The sequence below is a fragment of the Triticum urartu genome, chromosome 6A (assembly GCF_056163025.1).
Source record: "Triticum urartu cultivar PI428250 chromosome 6A, HENAU_Tu73, whole genome shotgun sequence".
In the NCBI taxonomy this organism is placed as follows: domain Eukaryota; kingdom Viridiplantae; phylum Streptophyta; class Magnoliopsida; order Poales; family Poaceae; genus Triticum; species Triticum urartu.
Genome location: NC_141878.1, coordinates 598,332,387 through 598,355,556, shown reverse-complemented (window position 1 = coordinate 598,355,556; position 23,170 = coordinate 598,332,387). Strand labels below are relative to the sequence as shown.

The following is a 23,170-nucleotide window of genomic DNA, read 5'->3' as shown; positions in this document are numbered from 1 at the left end:
GTGTCATTATTTGTGCTATTTCTCGCGAATGGTATTCATGTTTTCTCTTATTGCCTGAAATACTTCTATCCTTCAATTGTGCAAGGAAGATGTGTGTGGATTATGGAATTAGCAAAACTAGTCTCTGATTATGGAATTGCTTTCACCATTGAATCACTACTTGTTGGTTGGTTGCCTCTGCTTGTCAGTTGTTTGCTCTGTTTTCAAACAGCTCAATGAAAATTGAAAATACATGAGTCCAGAGAACTGATTGTATTCTGGACTAATGTATGTATAGCTGCTTGGATCATTAAGGAAAGGGATATAAGTTTGCAAAATCTCAGTTAACCATTATCTATTCTAATTTGTATAATCAAGAAATATTAACTAGATTTCTTTAGTCCGTGAATTTACTGTGTAATTCTTCAATCAAGCTACTTAGATACAAGTCCTTCAATCTATTGTGTAATTCTTGATCTTCTCACTGTTTGTCCTGATCTTCAGAAAAAATGGACTTATCTAGCTACTTAGATAAATCAACCAAGAGACCATTTAATTCATAAGTGACTTCTTGTTTGATGTTTTTTCTTAAAATTGATAGTTCGATCAATTATTTTCTGCTGCTCATACGCTGATTAAAGATGATATAGTTAGTTTTGTCCTTCTTGAGAAAAGTTTTCGAGTTCAATGTTTGAAGAAGGATTCATTCATCCCTGTCAGTAGGGTCGTCACGTGGCGTGTAACATAATACTTCTTTCTTTGCTGATTATTTTAGCAATTGGTGGTAACTCAAAGTTCACATACACAACATAATACAAATGCGGTCAAATGTATATCTCACACAACACTACTGCCTGCCAAGTCTGATAGTCTAGCAAAAGAATGCAGAATTGATACAGCTAGCTAGCTATTTCACCTTCCTCAGGACGACAAAGTCCCCGAACGCCCACGCAGACAAGAGGAAGGATGGATACAACAGCAGTTTTGAGATTTTGGGCTCGGAGAATGATACAACAGCACCTTTGCAGCCACTTCAAGTGCTATTTATATTATGTACACATGGTCGATCTGAAGGGACATTAGCAGTGCTGGGAAGGCACGAGACCGCCTGGTCAATGCTGGGTCCCTGCTTCATGACGCAGCAACCCAACCCGAATGGAACCTGAGCGATGCAGTCGCCTTACACCGACAAACCAAATCTGTCGCCATCCGCACGCACGCAAACAACTGAATTTATCTATCTACTATGTTGATCCGAACCGAACCCGAACAGTTTAGTTGTTGTGGAGCCAAAGGCAAAGGATAGCGACCCATCTGGTTAATGCTAATTCCCCTGCTTAATGACACACTAACCCGAACCGAACCGAACCCGAATGGAGCTATAAAAAAAAGATAAAACATACTTACTGATGGCCGCTACTTTTGCTGAAGCATCTTTTCTCCCAAATCCGCAGCACCGGACAACCTGAACGTTGGCACTTGCAGTTAATCCAAACCTGATCCGAACGCCTGGCCTTCCCATGTGGCTCTGGACCACCACAAAGCCCTGCGATGTGCTTTTCCTTCTCCTACTGAAGAAGGTTGTATTTCTGTTCCATGTAAAATAAGAGACTGTTATTTTTGGAGTGTATCTTTACAGCAGCAGTGTTAGTTGGAACAACATGTACCGCTGTAAATGCAAGAAATTTTACAGAGTTTGTAGAGGAGCTCCACTATACATACCACTGAGGCATAGAATTTTTTTTGTTCTTTTGATGTCAACGACAAAGAACATCAACCAATTTCGCTGAGACAATTAATAGTCTTTTTGTTGTTTAAATGGTTAATGCTTGTTGAATTTTATAGTCGTGCTCTTTTCATTGTTTTATGCTTAGATTCTGACTTCTGAAAATGAATTATTTTGTGTTTTTACAAAATAATCTACTCCCTCTGATCCATATTAACCGTCGCAGGTTTAGTACAAAATTGTACTAAAAGTACTAAAGCTGCGACAATTAATTTGTATCGGAGGGAGCAGTTCATGTTCTAGTATGAGCAACACAGCTTTGAACTCCTCAGAACGTGCCATTGCCATTGCTCACACCCAGGTCAGATCAGAAAAGAAAACTACAACAATCAAAGACGGAACAACAAATATCATCCTGAATATATGACAGATGGAGATGAGAGTTCTGTGTACCAGTGGGTCGATCCTGATTTATTTTCTTTTCTTTTTCAAACCATTGTGCATCCTGTTTTTTTTCTCAACCACTGACCATCCTGATTTCTGAAGAAGTAAATGTGAATCCCATCTGTCCGGGCCTATGGATCTGGTCCGCCTACCATTTGTGCATGGCGTCGTCGAAAGAGAGTTTTTGGACTGGCTTCTTCTGGTCAACTTGTGAACGATCAGCAGAACACATGTATGGGAATGGAAAATAATCATCTTTCTGAGCTCACAACATCATATAAATAAATAAGAAACAATGAAACAGGCAGGTTTACCATCCAATGCTTTGGTTGATATGGCAGAGAGATAGTAGTAACTTGTACATGCATGGAAGCATGACTCCTGGTTTTGCTTTCTGAAATCCAAACAGGTTGAGACTAAAATTAAGATTAAGAGACACCGTAATCACCAACTTGACAGCATGATGATGTGATTTTGAAGGGAACTCAAATCTATGCATAGTCTAGAGCCAAGTGTTATATATCATAACAAAAGGAATATACATTTAGCTTCTCTTTTCTTTTCTTGAAAGTTGAAACACAGTTGGCCTGAGCGTACCATCCAATGATACAACTGCTTACAACTCCAATCCGATAAATGGCAGAAGAATACCTTACAAAGCAACCTGATAAATTGAGCTGCCAAAACAACAAATATTATGGTACAGAGGGAGTATCTTCTAATCCATGATTCCAACAAAAGGAAGAACCAATAGCATCCGGCACTACTAAAGCCTGAGAGGTATCAGGGACGTATCCGGGAAGAATCAGTATCGGATATGGTATCCGATACAGATACGCTAGTTGCTGGAAGTATCGGTTTCTTCTCGGTCATAGTCCTCATAAATTATGACATTTAGCTTGCTTGTTGCTAGCAATCTGCATTGTTTTGCCAACTCAACGCTGCAATAGTCGATTTCCAGTTCCACCAGCGAAGGTGGGAGTTCCTCCTTCAGAAGCCTTAATATGCTGCTACAGCTTCGGATCTTCAATATCTTGAGGGAAGGAAGGCTGTGCAGTCCTGCAGGAAGATGCACGAGGTACTCACAATCGCCAAACACTAGCTCTTGCAGGGACTTGTGGAGCAGAAGCGCGCTCTCTTGATCATCTGTTAGTCTCCTGGCCTTGCACTTCAAATTCTGAATTATTAGGCTCTGGAGACAGGTGAGCCCCTTGCAGATTGATGTGGTAAGGAGGGACAAGTCACTAATTATAAATAGATCTAGTTGAGATCCTAGGTGATAGCCCTTCCCTGATATACCACGAAAAATAGATTTTTTGCATACATTCAAATGCCTAAGTTTCACGAGGTGAAGGCCCTCTATTGCGATGATCCCTCCATAGTCTTCAATTCTCAAATCTTCCAGAGATGTGCAGGAATGCAGCTGTAGAGCATCCAATGGCTTAAGCTGAGTTTCCGAGCTGTGAGCTTTCTCGAACAGATCAAACACCCTAAGTGCACTGCACTTCCGGATCTCCAGTACCCTTAAACTAGAGACCAGATTCCCCAAGGAAGTGCAGGAACATCTCTCCAACCCGGACATGTTAACTAAAACTAGCTCCTCCACAGACGGAATCAGTACTTCTCTTACTCCCCACATGTTGGTTAACTTCAATGTTGTAAGGAATGGAAGGTTTTCCAGAGATAGAACTGCTTGCTTTTCTCTGCAATTCTCTAGACACACATTCTGCAAGGCAAGCAAAGTAGCATTATCCCGAACAGCAGAATTATCATACAAGTGAACTTGAGGCGAGCAGCTCCCCTGCTCACCATGACCATCGAGTTTTAGATATCTAAGATGTATAAGATTCACCAAACTATACCGGAATGAATGGAAATCAGCAGATGTTGGAGAAATTTGCAATACACGCAAATTATATGCCTTTTGGAAAACTTCTTCAAAGAAGGAAGGTTCATACTGCCCAATCAACACAAATGTCCTTAGTTTTGCCACTGATGTAAATATGCTCTGTATTATTTCTTCAAACTTTTCACGACAAGGTATGTTCCCAGTCTGACCATCCGTTACTATAGACAAATGATGTATGGTTGGCAATATTTCATTGTACTGCAGACCATCCATCGCTGCACACTCTGTTTCTGAAACTACCCTAGCCAAATCATGCATAAGAATAGACATAGCAAAGCAAGTTTGAGTATGGCCAGAAGGGAGTTGTTTTCTTTCAACTTGCTCGAAGAAACCCAGGTTTACCAAGTCACACAGATAGCGCCGCCCTTCTTCCTGTATCATACTTGAATGGTCACACTTCACAAATCCCTGTGAAATCCACATACGTACCAGCTCCTCAGCAAGAAAATGATAACCATAGGGGAATATAGAGCAATATGAGAAGCATTGCTGTAAATTGTAGGGCAGATGATCATAGCAAAGCTTCAAAGCAGACATGATGCCACTACTGAGTTGTAGAGATTTCCAGTCTTCGTTCTTCAGAATATTATTCCAGTGGTCAATGGTAAGATGCTCTCTTAACAGTGTCCCTGCAGTTTCTGCAGCTAATGGGTTTCCCTGTAACCTTTTTGCTATCTGCCGTCCAAGCTCACCCAGACTAACTTGCTCTTCATAGTTCTCATCACCAAACGCACACGCTTTAAACATTAGCCAGAAATCATCACTTTCCAAACCATCTAAGTTAATCGGTCCAGTTGTACCCCTCTTTTTGGCAACAGATGGTATTCTAGTTGTCACGAGTATCATGCTGCTCTTTGCATTGTTAGGCTTAAAAGGAGCCAGTAGTTGGTTCCACTGGCAATCACTTATGTCATCCCAAATATCATCCAAAATAAGCAAAACCCTCTTTGATTTAACACGATCCTTCAAAACTTCTGGAAACTTGGGAAACCTGCATTTCCCTTCATGTGCTCCCAGGGCAACAAAATCTAACATCTCTCTTGTGACTCTCGTTTCATCGAAACTGTTAGACACCCAGATCCATATTCGGAGGTCAAACTGACTCTCCAAATCTGGATCATTGTATACAAGTTGAGCCACAGTCGTCTTCCCAACTCCTGCAATGCCTACGATTGGCAGAACAGTCACCCCAGCATATGACTTGCGTTCTTTTATTTTTATTTTTTTATTTTTCGATCAGAGGGGCCACACGGCCCCCATTTTCATTACGAAAATGGAGTCACAGCATACGAATCAAGTTTCATACATACTTAACTTCTCTCGATGCCTAACACTTGCTGAGCCACAGCATACGTTCTTTTATCAACTCTAAGATTTGACTCTTCACCTCAGCTCTCCCATACACTTTCCCTTGAATAAGACTTGATGTCCTTCGGTGTGTGTCTGAGGTGGTTGTACCCCGGCAGCGATTTGGACCTGCATGAGACCTTGGCCCAAGCATCTTGAGAACCCGTCGCACGTTCCCTCGGATATCTCGCAGCTGACCAGTTATGTCTTGTATCCTTTTCGTAATTTGGTCCTTGCTCCAAGTGCCTGTGTTGATTGTCGTGGCACCTGTTGGATCCTCGCCCCTTCTCCTTTTTCTTCTGGATGAACTATCAGCAGTTACATTTTGAGTAGCGCCACCGGTGCTGGATTAAAAAATATGGAGTGGATACAAGACTTTTAGAATCACATTGGATTGTTTACTCAGATGTATAAAAACAGAGTCTTATAAATGTGCAAAGTCTTAAAAACAGAGTCTTAAACTTTGGCTATTTAGAGTCTTGTAAAGCATTTAGTTACCTTGAAGAAGTTGGCAGCTGGTTACTTGGTCCATCGAGTTCGTTGGGATGGTGCCAATGCAATGGGTCTGCACCAGAAGAAAACATCGACTCGAAATTGGTATGGTGGTGCTCGACAAGTTTTTTTGGAAGTGGAGTAGTAATTAACACAAACAGGTGGCGTGCAATTTACCTCCGTGGAGCTGGTGCTGTAGCCTGTAGCGGTCGAGCTCGTCGACCACGTCCTCGGCGGCGTAGAGCAGCTCCTTGAGGGCTGCGAGGGATCTGGCCACCGACCTGTTTCGGATATCAGACTTGGCGTTCACGGCGGAGACGACCCCGTCGACTTGCTCGACCTCGTCCCTGAGCCCCTCCACCTCGCTGCCGAGCCCTGCTTGCCGAATCCACCCGTCCAGCTTGCTGAGCCTGGGAAGGATGGTGTGCAGCAGCCATCGAATCGCCTCCTGAAGGGAACCGGTGTCTTGCACCGCCTCCATTCCGTCGGCAGATCCCGGTGGCGGCGGACGGCCAGGGGAGAAGCCGGGGGCGTAAGGGGGGAAGCACCAGCCCGCCTATATGGCTAGGGACAGAGTTTGATTTGCAGCTAGTACCGATGGCCGAGGGGTTCAGACCTTCAGCTAGTGAGCGGGCGAGCGAGGGGTTCAGAGGAGGAAGAAGTAGGTTTCAGACTGAATTTTTTGTTCTTCATTGGGCCTTTCCCTAAAATGACCTCCACTTGGGATGTTTTTTTTTTCTTAGGCCAAACACACTCTATTTCATTAGTTGGTAAGAATGTTCATGGGAATACATTGGAGATCAGTAGGCTGATGAAGCCAAAGATGGCGCCCTTCACCAAGTCCTAGAGCATGTTTAGCTCAGACTATATTACGTCTAGCACGGTGGTAGAGACCTCCTAGAGTGGGGCTACCAACCAGGGTTCAAATCCTGGTTTTTTAAAAAAAAGGGCCCCTCGCTGCATATAGTTGTGTTGTGCAAGCCAGCGTGTTCTAACCGAGGGGTTCTGAAGCGAGCGAGCAATGGGTTCAGAGGATGAAGAGAAGGTTTCAGACTGAATATTTTGTTCTTCAGCTAGTGACCTCCACTTGAGAGGGAGACTACTGTTTTTTTTAGGCTAAGAGGGAGACTTCTGGTGCACCAGTGCTCAGAGCTGGCCAAACGTGCCGGCCCGCCCCAACCCTAATCGGGCCTGGCACGACATGGTCTGCCGTGGCACGATTATTAGCCACTTCTGAATATTTTCAGATTGAATATTTTCTTCTTCTATAGGTCTTTCTCTAAGGAGATCTCCACTTGGGAAGTTTTTTTTCTTAGGCAAAACGCACTCTATTTTATTAGTAATTGGCAACAATGTTCATGGGAGTACATTGGAGATCAGGGGGTTGAAGAAGCCAAAGATGGAGCCCTTCACTAAGTCCTAGAGCATGTTTAGCGAGACTATATTATGAGCCTCTATATTTGACTCTCTCCCTTCAAAGATAAAGGAACACAAAGCAAACTCCCGAGCCGTTGCAACTATCTCTCGAGTTATGCTTCCATTTAGTCCATCCAAGCTTGATGTTTTGTACTACTTTCTTGCGGTCTGCTGCTATTACAATGTGGCTGAGAGAAAGATCTTTAGCTAAACATGTGCACTTCCGTCATAGGACGAGGATAGGGAGGCGAAGGACGAGGATAAGGACGAGATAGGGGATGAGCGACAACTGGTTGTTCGTCGTGATCCACAGGTTGGGGGTGTTCCCTCACAAGCGACGGCTGATGCGGACCATGAGGTGCAAGCGGCCGAGCAGGCGGGGGGGGGGGGGGGGGGGGGGGTGTCCATCTGTCACCACGACGTCAAAAGTGTGTTGTGTGAGCCTTCCCCAGGCATGTTGTTAGCTCGACTCTTACAAATTACTTGATTCTGCGCCTAGAATATTTTATCACATACAAAATGACTTGGCTTTCCATTGTAGAGGAGCTTCACTCATGTTGTAGACATGCTTCCGTCACACCCGTCGAGCATATCATTGACCTTCTATGTAAGTTACATTACCCTGGCTTGGTCACTTTGTCGAACAATACCACAGAAACAACCTGGTCATGGGAGCACTATAAACACGCAAATGATTAGATAGAAGACAGAGGGTGTATATGACTTTTGATCATTTTGTATTTTTTTCCTTGCCTACGCATAGCTTTGGTCGTATATGATTTTGCTAACACATGCCAAGAATCTTTTCCACGACATGCATTGTGAGGGTCGCATCTGGTGCGTTTTCTAAGAATCTTTTCCACGACATGCATTGTGAGGGTCGCATCTGGTGCGTGTGGTCAAGTGTCACGTGAAACAACTCAAGATAAAGTTTGAAAAAAGGAAGCCTGACAGAAGCATCTTACTCGTCAAGAGTACTTGAAGGCTACAGCAGGATCTCCAACCAGGTAATGTCGTAATGCATTTTATATGACACATAGCTCTAATTTTATATGATTTTGCTACTTGCCGGCGTGTTTTGCATGTGTACGTGTACGCGCGTATTGGTAATGACTATGTGCATCCTAACTATGCAGAGGCCAATGTGGGCTGATTGTGTTTATATCGTCTTGATGCTCCATTATAAACCAATAAATTCATCATTTATCAAAAAGAATTTATATTCCACTAAGTTTATTTTTTCAGAAATAAGAAACACTTTTTTATATGGAGATGAAACAAATTGGTCTTTAACTAACAAATAGTGTGCACATAATATAACTTTTGTTGAGCACCGAAATCATTCATAGTAGACCAGCTAAAATAATAGACTACTAGAAGAGTTGAGCGCGCTTTGTTGTACTGTTGGTGTTGTTGGGTTTCTTAAAAAACGCACTCTGTCTCAAAGTATAAGCTATATAACGTTTTTGAAAATTTGTAGAGAAATATATCAAAATCCATAATATCAAATCGGTATGATAGACTCATAATGAAATGAATTTCTATACTTTTTTGTTTAATAGGTATATAACGTTTTTGAAATGTCAAACTATTTAAGTTTGATCAAATGTGTGGAGAAATATATCAAAATTTATAATATCAAATCGGTATGATAGACTCATCATGAAATGAATTTTCATACTTTTTTGTTTAATATTGTGGATGTCGATATTTTTTGCTCTAAACTTGGTCAAATTTTAAAATTTTGATTTTCCAAAAAAACTATACCCTTTATATTTTAGAAGTTATGGAATATTTAATTTGGCGGGTGATGGAGACGATCGAGTGTATTTATTTTTATTTATAATGTGGTGATTTGATGGGACTTTCATAGTGTTGCATGTGTTATCCACTAACTAACATATATATTTAATTATTTATATGGGGAAATTTCCACGTTAGTGGCTGCATGTACTATATTGGTGCTACATTATCACATGGTTGCTTTCTTTTTTCTAGGTGTTGGTAGGGTGCACGAGATTAATATGTTTTTATAGATCGATTGCTACTGATTGATTTGAAAAATCATTGGTTCGGTCAAAATTCTAAACTACATCTAAAATTAAATACCTCAACTGAATGAAAGAGTTTTAAAATTAGATAACATACAGAATTAAAAGAATTGAATGTGAGAGCTCCTTGAAAAATTATTGACCCGTCAAAATCGAGTGACCCGATCCTAATTTGAAGACCCAATTAACTGTGAGGCCTTAAAAAATAGGAAGCATAGTGTATAGTATAAAATAATTGAACAAGAGAGCTTTAAGATTTTTTTTTGTGAGTACTTTAAGAAATTGTTGACCCAATCAAAATCGGATGATCCAATTCCAATTGAAAATCTCAATTGAACGTGAGCTCTTTAAAATTAGGAAGCTTAGTGTTATAGAGGATATGTGCATTTATATTAATACAAATTTCTTAGTGTTATGTACATTTTCTTGTACCAAGAAATTTCAGTGAAGAATGGTACACGCATTATTGATGTTGCTCGGGCATTTGCGCGGGCCCACTTTGCTACTTAGTTTAACAGTGAGAGCCGTCATTAGTTTGGCACTTGTGCGTAGGCTTTACAGCCATGACCCGATACGCTGACAACATGATAGGGTTAACAATTGTTATGCGCATCCGGACGGAGCCGGTGGAAAACCAACGCAGCACGCCGGTGATAGCAGTCACAGCCACCAACCCTCCAGGCTGGCAGTGCCCTCCCCATTTCGTTGTTGCTGCTTCCGCCGGGATCTGCTCATGGAGGCGGTGGAAGACACCATCCTAGAGGCCGCGATCGGGTGGCTCTCCGATACCATACTTGCAAACCTCCCAGCCGGCGGCAAGCTGGAGTTCGCCAAGCTGGCCTCGGCAACGACATTGGGAAGCTCAAGTCCGAGGTGGAGGAGGTGGAGATGGTGGTCTCTGTTGTGCAGGGGAGGGCGGCTAGTAACAAGCCTCTGACCAAATCCTTGGCTCAGGTCAAGGAGCTGCTCTATGACGCCGACGATGTGGTCCACGAACTCGACTGCTACAGGCTGCAGCAGGAGCTCGAGCCAGGTAATTTTTGTGATCCAATTATCTGCTCAATTGCTTGCTAATTGTTTTTTTCCTGGAGCACGACTAATTGCTTGCTAAATAACTGGTCCATTTTTTCTTCTGCCCGCCTTAGAGACGCTGCTCGAAACGGATGGACAAGGTGGAGCGCAGCAACTTGAGATTTCTAGAGAAAATGCTGTCAATGTACAGAGTAGCGGTAATAGCAGGTTACGGTCCGAGCTATGGAATCAATTTGAAATTACAGCGTTTCTTGAACAAAACGGAGGCCCTTCGCCTGCCAGAGCAAGATGTAAGCGCTGTCAAACAGAGCTTATGTGCGAAACCAAGAAAGGGACGTCAGTTTTGCGCAATCATCTCAACAGTAAAGCTTGTAGCAACAAACGTGGCCCTTCAAGGTACCTAAATTATTTAGTGCCTTTACACTGGCACATTTTTTAGAGTCTTCTTTCATACATCTGCTTTAAGTTTGCATTAAAGTTCTCACTGCCTTTTTTATATATCTATAACTTATTGCAGCACCACTGATGCTACTAGGATTCTTACACCTGTTGCGACTGGTAATTCGTCCAACAGAAAAAGGATGAGAACTGGTCAGGAATCAACACACATCACCGCAGCTAATCCAAACGGTTGGAACATGGATGCATTTTCTGAAAGGATACATGACATTAGTAGTCAGCTGCAAGGCAAATGAGAGGATATCTCAAGGCTTCTCAAGATACTTGCGTCAGACTCTGGTGGTTCAAGTTCAAATCACTTTCAGAGTACAATCTCAGATCCACGCCAAAGAACATCAAATCTTGTTCAAGGGAAAGTGTATGGGAGAGCTGCAGAGAAGAGATCCATCAAAAAGTTGATAAAAAAAACACAAATCAACTGCTGGTGTAACTGTTTTGCCTATTGTAGGCATCGGGGGAGTTGGGAAGACAGCTCTCGCTCAGCTTGTATACAATGATCCAGCTTTGAAAAGTCAATTTGATTATAAGATATGGATTTGGGTGTCTGACAACTTTGATGAAATGAGATTCACAAGAGAGATGTTAGATTACGTCTCCCAAGAAACACATGATGGTCTATGCAGCTTTCCCAAGCTTCAGGAGGTCTTGAAAGATCATATTAAATCAAAGAGGGTTTTACTAATCTTAGATGATGTATGGGAAGACATGGATGACTGCCGATGGAACAAATTGTTGGCTCCTTTCAAGTCTGATGGTGCAAATGGCAATATGATAATTTTGACAACTAGAAAACTGTCAATTGCAAAGAGTAGAGGTACAACTGGACCAATTAACTTAGTGCTTTGCGAAAAGACCATTTTTGGCAATTGTTTAAATCATGCGTGTTTGGTGATGAGAAGTATGAAGCACAAGCAAGTCTAACTGACTTAGGACAAGAAATATCACAAAAGTTAAAAGGAAATCCATTAGCAGCACAAACTGCTGGGGCACTATTAAGAGATCATCTTACTGTGGATCATTGGAGTAACACTTTGAAGAACGAAGCTTGGAAATCCCTGCAACACACTGGTGGCATCATGTTTTCTTTAAAGCTTTCCTATGATGAACTGCCCTACCCTATACGACAATGTTGCTCATATTGTTCTATATTCCCGTACGGTTATAAATTTCATGATCAGGAGCTAGTTCGCCTTTGGATTTCACAGGGATTTGTGAAGCATGATTATTCAAGTAATAGTTTGGAGGAGATGGGACATTGCTATCTGATTGACTTGGTGAACCTGGGATTGTTTGAGCAGATTGAAACAGAAGGATCCTCTTTTTGTAGTCAAACTTGCTATGTTATGTGTGATCTGATGCATGATTTCGCAAGGCTAGTTTCAAGAACTGAGTGTGCAGCTTTGGATGGTTTTCAATGCAATGATTTTTTTCCAACTGTACGTCATTTATCTATAGTCACCAGTTCTGTATACCGGAGGGATGATTATACTGGGAACATACCTCGTAATGAGAAGTTTGAATTTTTCTTGCAAAATATAGTCGCATCAGGGAGAAAGTTGAGGACATTCGTGTTAATTGGGGAGTATGATTCCTTTTTCTTCAAAGCATTCCAAAATGCATTCAAAAAAACACATAATTTGCGTCTGTTACAAATGTCCGCAACATCTGCTGATTTTAATTCCTTCCTGTGTAGCTTGGTAAATCCAACTCGTCTTCGGTATCTAAAACTTGAAGATGGTCACACTGAGCAGAAGGCTTTGCCTCATGTTTTGAGCAAGCTTTTCCATCTTCAAGTGTTGGATGTTGCTTTTTTTATATCATTGCATACGGTTCATCTGGAGGACCGCGGAGAACGGGTAATACTTCCATCTCTGGAAATGCTTCGATTTCTTAAAAGATTGAAGTTGCGCAACATGCAAAGAGTAAGAGAAGTATTGGTTCCATCATTGGAGGAGCTAGTTTTAGATGGAATGCCAGATTTACAAAGATGCTCCTATACTTCCGTGAAGGATATGAAGTCTACTTTAAGGGTGCTGGAGATCCAGAGTTGCCCTGCACTTGAGGTGTTTGATCTGTTTCAGAAAGGTGATAACTTCGAAATTGAGCATAAGCCATGGTTGCCCAGTCTAAAGAAATTCATCATGTGTGATTGTCCTCACTTGCAAATGCAGATCGCCCTTCCACTTTCATCCATATTTTCCGAACTACTAATTTACAAAGTTCCAACAATTATGACAATGGAGGGATCTTCCATGGAAACGTTCACAGTTAAAGGAGATATACTTCTGCGTGAGCCTTTTGGTGCGATGATGGCACTCGATGAAAAAACTTTTGGCATTCCATAATCTTAAGGATATCAAATACTTGGAGATATGGAATTGCAAAGGCCTAACATGTAATTTATTCAAAGGTTTAAGCCAGCTCATTTCTTTAAAGAGTTTGAAAATACAGTACTGCAGAGAACTTTTCTCTTCAAATTTTGTGCCAGAGCATGTGGATGAAGACATGATAACTTCAAATAATGCTGCTCTCCCGTCTCTTGAAAGTATTTGTATTAGAGATTGTGGAATAACAGGGAAGTGGCTATCTCTGATGCTGCGAAATTCACCGGCCCTGGAGGAATTGAATTTATATGACTGCCCACAGTTGAAACAGTTAAAGATAGAAGAGGAAGGAAATGTTCCATCGAAACTTATCTCAACTTCTGAGGCTTCATCATTAGGGTATCTAGATGTTGCATTGCGAAGCTCAGTTCGAGCATCATCAGGATATGTAGCTGATGCACGGCCAATCTCGGTTGTAGATGGAGTCGTGCACATTCGGTTGAATCTCAAAAAGATAACTATTCATGGATGCCCTCATCTAATATTTGACGGGAGTAGGGAACACTTTGCTGGATTTACCTCCCTTGAGGAGGAAGTAGAGGAAGACGGCCAAGAGAAGGGAAGATGTCTCGTCCCGCAATCACTTGAAAAACTTCATTGGTCTGATTATCCCCGAGAAACTCTACGGCCCTGCTTTGTGGGTAATCTCTCGTGCCTCAAAAAGTTAAAAGTAAACAACAAAAGTTTGAAATATCTACAGCTGGATTCATGTACGGCCTTGGAAAAGTTGGAAATTATATGTTGTGAACAGCTCGTCGCACTACAGTGCGTGCAATCGCTTGGAACCCTCAGGTCTTTGGTATCATTTGGAAACTTAAGATTGGAATCACTAGAGCTGCATTCCTTCACAATGCTGGAACGTTTGGAAATTTTGGGGTGTGATTCGCCCGTTGCACTAGAGGGATTGCAATCCCTCGTGAACCTCAAGCATTTGGTAATATTCGACGCCCCAACCGAGGGGATTTCCTTTACCGCACTGGAGAGTATTGAGCCAACTGAGGGGATTTCAAGTTATAGCCAAGAATTATTCCCTGCACTGGAAAGTCTCAACATCGATAGCTTATCTCCCCTTAACACGTCATTCTGCAAGGGCCTCACCTGCCTCCAAAGCCTAACGCTTGAGTTCTTATTGGATGCAACGCGACTAACAGATGAGCAAGAGAGAGCGCTTTTGCTCCTCAGGTCCCTGCAAGAGCTCTGTTTTCAAGTTTGTACGTGAAGGAAATGAAGGAAATATGCCCTAGAGGCAATAATAAAGTTATTATTTATTTCCTTATAATCATGATAAATGTTTATTATTCATGCTAGAATTGTATTAACCGGAAACATAATACATGTGTGAATACATAGACAAACAAAGTGTCACTAGTATGCCTCTACTTGACTAGCTCGTTAATCAAAGATGGTTATGTTTCCTGACCATGAACAATGAGTTGTTATTTGATTAACGAGGTCACATCATTAGTTGAATGATCTGATTGACATGACCCATTCCATTAGCTTAACACCCGATCGTTTAGTATGTTGCTATTGCTTTCTTCATGACTTATACATGTTCCTATGACTATGAGATTATGCAACTCCCGTTTGCCGGAGGAACACTTTGGGTGCTACCAAACGTCACAACGTAACTTGGTGATTATAAAGGAGCATTACAGGTGTCTCCAAAGGTAGATGTTGGGTTGGCGTATTTCGAGATTAGGATTTGTCACTCCGATTGTCGGAGAGGTATCTCTGGGCCCTCTCGGTAATACACATCACATAAGCCTTGCAAGCATTACAACTAATATGTTAGTTGTGAGATGATGTATTACGGAATGAGTAAAGAGACTTGCCGGTAACGAGATTGAACTAGGTATTGGATACCGACGATCGAATCTCGGGCAAGTAACATACCAATGACAAAGGGAACAACGTATGTTGTTATGCGGTCTGACCGATAAAGATCTTCGTAGAATATGTAGGAGCCAATATGGGCATCCAGGTCCCGCTATTGGTTATTGACCGGAGACATGTCTTGGTCATGTCTACATTGTTCTCGAACTGTAGGGTCCGCACGCTTAATGTTACGATGACAGTTATTATGAGTTTATGCATTTTGATGTACCGAAGGTTGTTCGGAGTCCCGGATGTGATCACGGACATGACGAGGAGTCTCAAAATGGTCGAGACATAAAGATTGATATATTGGAAGCCTATGTTTGGACATCGGAAGTGTTCCGGGTGAAATCGGGATTTTACCGGAGTACCGGGAGGTTACCGGAACCCCCCGGGAATCATATGGGCCTTAGTGGGCCTTAGTGGAAAGGTGAAAGGGCTACCCATAAGGGCTGCGTGCCTCCCCCCCCCCTCCCCTAGTCCTATTAGGACTAGGAGAGGTGGCCGGCCACCCCTCTCCCTCTTTCCCCCTTGGGAGTCCTATTTGGAATAGGATTGGGGGGGGGAGTCCTACTCCCGGTAGGAGTAGGACTCCTCCTGCGCCTCCATAGGGCTGGCCGCACCCCTCCTCCTTGGCTCCTTTATATACGGAGGCAGGGGGCACCTCTAGACACACAAGTTGATCATTGAGATCGTTCCTTAGCTGTGTGCGGTGCCCCTTGCCACCATATTCCACCTCGATCATATCGTTGTAGTGCTTAGGCGAAGCCCTGCGTCGGTAGAACATCAAGATCGTCACCACGCCGTCGTGCTGACGGAACTCCTCCCCGAAGCTTTGCTGGATCGGAGCCCGGGGATCGTCATCGAGCTGTATGTGTGCTAAGAACTCGGAGGTGCCGGAGTAACGGTGCTTAGATCGGTCGGATCGGGAAGAAGACGTACGACTACTTCCTCTATGTTGTGTCAACGCTTCCGTTGCGATCTACAAGGGTATGTAGATCAGACTCTCCCCCTCGTTGCTATGCATCACCATGATCTTGCGTGCACGTAGGAAAATTTTGAAATTACTACGTTCCCCAACAGTGGCATCCGAGCCTAGGTTTTATGGTTTGATGTTATTTGCACGAGTAGAACACAAGTGAGTTGTGGACGATACAAGTCATACTGCTTACCAGCATGTCATACTTTGGTTCGGCGGTATTGTTGGACGAGACGACCCGGACCAACCTTACGCGTACGCTTACGCGAGACCGGTTCCCTCGACGTGTTTGCACATAGATGGCTTGCGGGCGACTGTCTCTCCAACTTTAGTTGAACCGAGTGTGGCTACGCCCGGTCCTTGCGAAGGTTAAAACGGAGTCTATTTGACAAACTATCGTTGTGGTTTTGATGCGTAGGTGAGATTGGTTCTTACTTAAGCCCGTAGCAGCCACGTAAAACTTGCAACAACAAAGTAGAGGACGTCTAACTTGTTTTTGCAGGGCATGTTGTGATGTGATATGGTCAAGGCATGATGCTGAATTTTATTGTATGAGATGATCATGTTTTGTAACCGAGTTATCGGCAACTGGCAGGAGCCATATGGTTGTCGCTTTATTGTATGCAATGCAATCGCGATGTAATGCTTTACTTTATTACTAAACGGTAGTGATAGTCGTGGAAGCATAAGATTGGCGAGACGACAATGATGCTACGATGGAGATCAAGGTGTCGCGCCGGTGACGATGGTGATCATGACGGTGCTTCGGAGATGGAGATCACAAGCACAAGATGATGATGGCCATATCATATCACTTAAATTGATTGCATGTGATGTTTATCTTTTTATGCATCTTATCTTGCTTTGATTGACGGTAGCATTATAAGATGATCTCTCACTAAATTATCAAGAAGTGTTCTCCCTGAGTATGCACCGTTGCCAAAGTTCGTCGTGCCCAGACACCATGTGATGATCGGGTGTGATAAGCTCTACGTCCATCTACAACGGGTGCAAGCCAGTTTTGCACAAGCAGAATACTCGGGTTAAACTTGACGAGCCTAGCATATGCAGATATGGCCTCGGAACACGGAGACCGAAAGGTCGAGCGTGAATCATATAGTAGATATGATCAACATAAACGATGTTCACCATTGAAAACTACTCCATCTCACGTGATGATCGGTTATGGTTCAGTTGATTTGGATCACGTAATCACTTAGAAGATTAGAGGGATGTCTATCTAAGTGGGAGTTCTTAAGTAATATGATTAATTGAACTTAAATTTATCATGAACTTAGTACCTGATAGTATCTTGCTTGTTTATGTTGATTGTAGTAGATGGCTCGTGCTGTTGTTCCGTTGAATTTTAATGCGTTCCTTGAGAAAGCAAAGTTGAAAGATGATGGTAGCAATTACACGGACTGGGTCCGTAACTTGAGGATTATCCTCATTGCTGCACAGAAGAATTACGTCCTGGAAGCACCGCTGGGTGCCAGGCCTGCTGCTGGAGCAACACCAGATGTTATGAACGTCTGGCAGAGCAAAGCTGATGACTACTCGATAGTTCAGTGTGCCATGCTTTACGGCTTAGAATCGGGACTTCAACGACGTTTTGAACGTCATGGAGCATATGAGATGTTTCAGGAGTTGAAGTTAATATTTCAAGCAAATTCCCGGATTGAGAGATATGAAGTCTCCAATAAGTTCTATAGCTGCAAGATGGAAGAGAACAGTTCTGTCAGTGAGCATATACTCAAAATGTCTGGGTATAATAATCACTTGATTCAATTGGGAGTTAATCTTCCAGATGATTGTGTCATTGACAGAATTCTCCAATCACTGCCACCAAGCTACAAGAGCTTCGTGATGAACTATAATATGCAAGGGATGAACAAGACTATTCCCGAGCTCTTTGCAATGCTGAAAGCCACGGAGGTAGAAATCAAGAAGGAGCATCAAGTGTTGATGGTTAACAAGACCACTAGTTTCAAGAAAAAGGGCAAAGGGAAGAAGAAGGGTAACTTCAAGAAGAACGGCAAGCAAGTTGCTTCTCAGGAGAAGAAACCCAAGTCTGGACCTAAGCCTGAAACTGAGTGCTTCTACTGCAAGCAGACTGGTCACTGGAAGCGGAACTGCCCCAAGTATTTGGCGGATAAGAAGGATGGCAAGGTGAACAAAGGTATATGTGATATACATGTTATTGATGTGTACCTTACTAGAGCTCGCAGTAGCACCTGGGTATTTGATACTGGTTCTGTTGCTAATATTTGCAACTCGAAACAGGGACTACGGAATAAGCGGGCACTGGCAAAGGACAAGGTGACGATGCGCGTGGGAAACGGTTCCAAAGTCGATGTGATCGCGGTCGGCACGCTACCTCTACATCTACCTTCGGGATTAATATTAGACCTAAATAATTGTTATTTGGTGCCAGCGTTGAGCATGAACATTATATCTGGATCTTGTTTAATGCGAGACGGTTATTCATTTAAATCAGAGAATAATGGTTGTTCTATTTATATGAGTAATATATTTTATGGTCATGCACCCTTGAAGAGTGGTCTATTTTTATTGAATCTCGATAGTAGTAATACACATATTCATAATGTTGAAGCCAAAAGATGCAGAGTTGATAATGAAAGTGCAACTTATTTGTGGCACTGTCGTTTAGGTCATATCGGTGTAAAGCGCATGAAGAAACTCCATACTGATGGAATTTTGGAACCACTTGATTATGAATCACTTGGTACTTGCGAACCGTGCCTCACGGGCAAGATGACTAAAACACCGTTCTCCGGTACTATGGATAGAGCAACAGATTTGTTGGAAATCATACATACCGATGTATGTGGTCCGATGAATATTGAGGCTCGTGGCGGATATCGTTATTTTCTCACCTTCACAGATGATTTAAGCAGATATGGATATATCTACTTAATGAAACATAAGTCTGAAACATTTGAAAAGTTCAAAGAATTTCAGAGTGAAGTTGAAAATCATCGTAACAAGAAGATAAAGTTTCTACGATCTGATCGTGGAGGAGAATATTTGAGTTACGAGTTTGGTGTACATTTGAAAAACTGTGGAATAGTTTCGCAACTCACGCCACCCGGAACACCACAGCGTAATGGTGTGTCCGAACGTCGTAATCGTACTTTACTAGATATGGTGCGATCTATGATGTCTCTTACTGATTTACCGCTATCGTTTTGGGGTTATGCTCTAGAGACGGCTGCATTCACGTTAAATAGGGCACCATCAAAATCCGTTGAGACGACGCCTTATGAACTGTGGTTTGGCAAGAAACCAAAGTTGCCGTTTCTTAAAGTTTGGGGCTGCGATGCTTATGTGAAAAAGCTTCAACCTGATAAGCTCGAACCCAAATCGGAGAAATGTGTCTTCATAGGATACCCAAAGGAAACTGTTGGGTACACCTTCTATCACAGATCCGAAGGCAAGACATTCGTTGCTAAGTATGGATCCTTTCTAGAGAAGGAGTTTCTCTCGAAAGAAGTGAGTGGGAGGAAAGTAGAACTTGACGAGGTAAATGTACCTGCTCCCTTACTGGAAAGTAGTTCATCACAGAAAACTGTTTTAGTGACACCTACACCAGTTAGTGAGGAAGCTAATGATAATGATCATGAAACTTCAGATCAAGATACTACTGAACCTCGTAGATCAACCAGAGTAAGATCCGCACCAGAGTGGTACGGTAATCCTGTTCTGGAAGTCATGCTACTAGATCATGATGAACCTACGAACTATGAAGAAGCGATGGTGAGCCCAGATTCCGCAAAGTGGCTTGAAGCCATGAAATCTGAGATGGGATCCATGTATGAGAACAAAGTATGGACTTTGGTTGACTTGCCCGATGATCGGCAAGCAATTGAGAATAAATGGATCTTTAAGAAGAAGACTGACGCTGATGGTAATGTTACTGTCTACAAAGCTCGACTTGTCGCAAAAGGTTTTCGGCAAGTTCAAGGGATTGACTACGATGAGACCTTCTCACCCGTAGCGATGCTTAAGTCCGTCCGAATCATGTTAGCAATTGCCGCATTTTATGATTATGAAATTTGGCAGATGGATGTCAAAACTGCATTCCTGAATGGATTTCTGGAAGAAGAGTTGTATATGATGCAACCGGAAGGTTTTGTCGATCCAAAGGGAGCTAACAAAGTGTGCAAGCTCCAGCGATCCATTTATGGACTGGTGCAAGCCTCTCGGAGTTGGAATAAACGTTTTGATAGTGTGATCAAAGCATTTGGTTTTATACAGACTTTCGGAGAAGCCTGTATTTACAAGAAAGTGAGTGGGAGCTCTGTAGCATTTCTGATATTATATGTGGATGACATATTGCTGATTGGAAATGATATAGAATTTCTGGATAGCATAAAGGGATACTTGAATAAAAGTTTTTCAATGAAATACCTCGGTGAAGCTGCTTACATATTAGGCATTAAGATCTATAGAGATAGATCAAGACGCTTAATTGGACTTTCACAAAGCACATACCTTGACAAAATTTTGAAGAAGTTCAAAATGGATCAAGCAAAGAAAGGGTTCTTGCCTGTGTTACAAGGTGTGAAGTTGAGTAAGACTCAATGCTCGACCACTTCAGAAGATAGAGAGAATATGAAAGATGTTCCCTATGCATCAGCCATAGGATCTATCATGTATGCAATGTTGTGTACCAGACCTGATGTGTGCCTTGCTATAAGTCTAGCAGGGAGGTACCAAAGTAATCCAGGAGTGGATCACTGGACAGCGGTCAAGAACATCCTGAAATACCTGAAAAGGACTAAGGATATGCTTCTCGTATATGGAGGTGACAAAGAGCTCATCGTAAAAGGTTACGTTGATGCAAGCTTTGACACTGATCCGGACGATACTAAATCGCAAACCGGATACGTGTTTACATTAAACGGTGGAGCTATCAGTTGGTGCAGTTCTAAACAAAGCATTGTAGCGGGATCTACATGTGAAGCGGAGTACATAGCTGCTTCGGAAGCAGCAAATGGAGGAGTCTGGATGAAGGAGTTCATATCCGATCTAGGTGTCATACCTAGTGCATCGGGTCCAATGAAAATCTTTTGTGATAATACTGGTGCAATTGCCTTGGCAATGGAATCCAGATTTCACAAAAGAACCAAGCACATCAAGAGACGCTTCAATTCCATCCGGGACCTAGTCCAGGTGGGAGACATAGAGATTTGCAAGATACATACGGATCTGAATGTTGCAGACCCGTTGACTAAGCCTCTTCCACGAGCAAAACATGATCAGCACCAAGGCTCCATGGGTGTTAGAATCATTACTGTGTAATCTAGATTATTGACTCTAGTGCAAGTGGGAGACTGAAGGAAATATGCCCTAGAGGCAATAATAAAGTTATTATTTATTTCCTTATATCATGATAAATGTTTATTGTTCATGCTAGAATTGTATTAACCGGAAACATAATACATGTGTGAATACATAGACAAACAAAGTGTCACTAGTATGCCTCTACTTGACTAGCTCGTTAATCAAAGATGGTTATGTTTCCTGACCATGAACAATGAGTTGTTATTTGATTAACAAGGTCACATCATTAGTTGAATGATCTGATTGACATGACCCATTCCATTAGCTTAGCACCCGATCGTTTAGTATGTTGCTATTGCTTTCTTCATGACTTATACATGTTCCTATGACTATGAGATTATGCAAACCCCGTTTGCCGGAGGAACACTTTGGGTGCTACCAAACGTCACAACGTAACTGGGTGATTATAAAGGAGCATTACAGGTATCTCCAAAGGTAGATGTTGGGTTGGCGTATTTCGAGATTAGGATTTGTCACTCCGATTGTCGGAGAGGTATCTCTGGGCCCTCTCGGTAATACACATCACATAAGCCTTGCAAGCATTACAACTAATATGTTAGTTGTGAGATGATGTATTACGGAACGAGTAAAGAGACTTGCCGGTAACGAGATTGAACTAGGTATTGGATACCGACGATCGAATCTCGGGCAAGTAACATACCGATGACAAAGGGAACAACGTATGTTGTTATGCAGTCTGACCGATAAAGATCTTCGTAGAATATGTAGGAGCCAATATGGGCATCCAGGTCCCGCTATTGGTTATTGACCGGAGACGTGTCTCGGTCATGTCTACATTGTTCTCGAACTGTAGGGTCCGCACGCTTAACGTTACGATGACAGTTATTATGAGTTTATGCATTTTGATGTACCGAAGGTTGTTCGGAGTCCCGGATGTGATCACGGACATGACGAGGAGTCTCGAAATGGTCGAGACATAAAGATTGATATATTGGAAGCCTATGTTTGGACATCGGAAGTGTTCCGGGTGAAATCGGGATTTTACCGGAGTACCGGGAGGTTACCGGAACCCCCCGGGAATCATATGGGCCTTAGTGGGCCTCAGTGGAAAGGTGAAAGGGCTGCCCATAAGGGCTGCGTGCCTCCCCCCTCCCCTAGTCCTATTAGGACTAGGAGAGGTGGCCGGCCACCCCTCTCCCTCTTTCCCCCTTGGGAGTCCTATTTGGAATAGGATTGGGGGGGGGGAGTCCTGCTCCCGGTAGGAGTAGGACTCTTCCTGCGCCTCCATAGGGCTGGCCGCACCCCTCCCCCTTGGCTCCTTTATATACGGAGGCAGGGGGCACCTCTAGACACACAAGTTGATCATTGAGATCGTTCCTTAGCCGTGTGCGGTGCCCCTTGCCACCATATTCCACCTCGATCATATCGTTGTAGTGCTTAGGCGAAGCCCTGCGTCGGTAGAACATCAAGATCGTCACCACGCCGTCGTGCTGACGGAACTCCTCCCCGAAGCTTTGCTGGATCGGAGCCCGGGGATCGTCATCGAGCTGTACGTGTGCTAAGAACTCGGAGGTGCCGGAGTAACGGTGCTTAGATCGGTCGGATCGGGAAGAAGACGTACGACTACTTCCTCTACGTTGTGTCAACGCTTCCGTTGTGATCTACAAGGGTATGTAGATCAGACTCTCCCCCTCGTTGCTATGCATCACCATGGTCTTGCGTGCACGTAGGAAAATTTTGAAATTA

General features: G+C 42.9%; 2 protein-coding genes across 2 annotated transcripts in view; one reads left to right on the top strand and one right to left on the bottom strand.

Annotated features, from left to right (window-relative positions):
* Window positions 1-2,720: 2,720 nt before the first annotated feature.
* Window positions 2,721-6,564, bottom strand: LOC147967011 (uncharacterized). Its single transcript, XM_087529235.1, has 6 exons — window positions 6,075-6,564; window positions 5,904-5,970; window positions 5,412-5,749; window positions 4,723-5,266; window positions 4,488-4,580; window positions 2,721-4,299 (listed from the first exon to the last, which is right to left on the bottom strand). The coding sequence occupies exons 1-6, from the start codon at window positions 6,376-6,378 to the stop codon at window positions 2,988-2,990; spliced, it is 2,658 nt and encodes an 885-aa protein (XP_087385361.1). The 5' UTR covers window positions 6,379-6,564; the 3' UTR covers window positions 2,721-2,987.
* A 3,533-nt stretch (window positions 6,565-10,097) lies between these two features.
* Window positions 10,098-23,170, top strand: part of LOC125515592 (uncharacterized) — a 43,718-nt gene continuing 30,645 nt past the window's right edge. Inside the window, 7 exon segments of the mRNA XM_087529234.1 lie at window positions 10,098-10,185; window positions 10,188-10,397; window positions 10,510-10,792; window positions 10,914-11,256; window positions 11,258-11,684; window positions 11,687-13,185; window positions 13,187-14,453. Coding sequence (XP_087385360.1) covers window positions 10,098-10,185; window positions 10,188-10,397; window positions 10,510-10,792; window positions 10,914-11,256; window positions 11,258-11,684; window positions 11,687-13,185; window positions 13,187-14,453 — 4,117 coding nt within the window.

Bases quoted from the DNA above. Each gene is read 5' to 3' on its own strand.
- LOC147967011 (XM_087529235.1), bottom strand. From the start codon at position 6,378: ATGGAGGCGGTGCAAGACACCGGTTCCCTTCAGGAGGCGATTCGATGG. The intron at 5,971-6,074 runs GTAAATTGCACG...CTTCTGGTGCAG, and splicing joins ACAGCACCAGCTCCACGGAG to ACCCATTGCATTGGCACCAT. The intron at 4,581-4,722 runs GTTACAGGGAAA...TCTGCTTTGAAG, and splicing joins GGACGGCAGATAGCAAAAAG to CTTTGCTATGATCATCTGCC.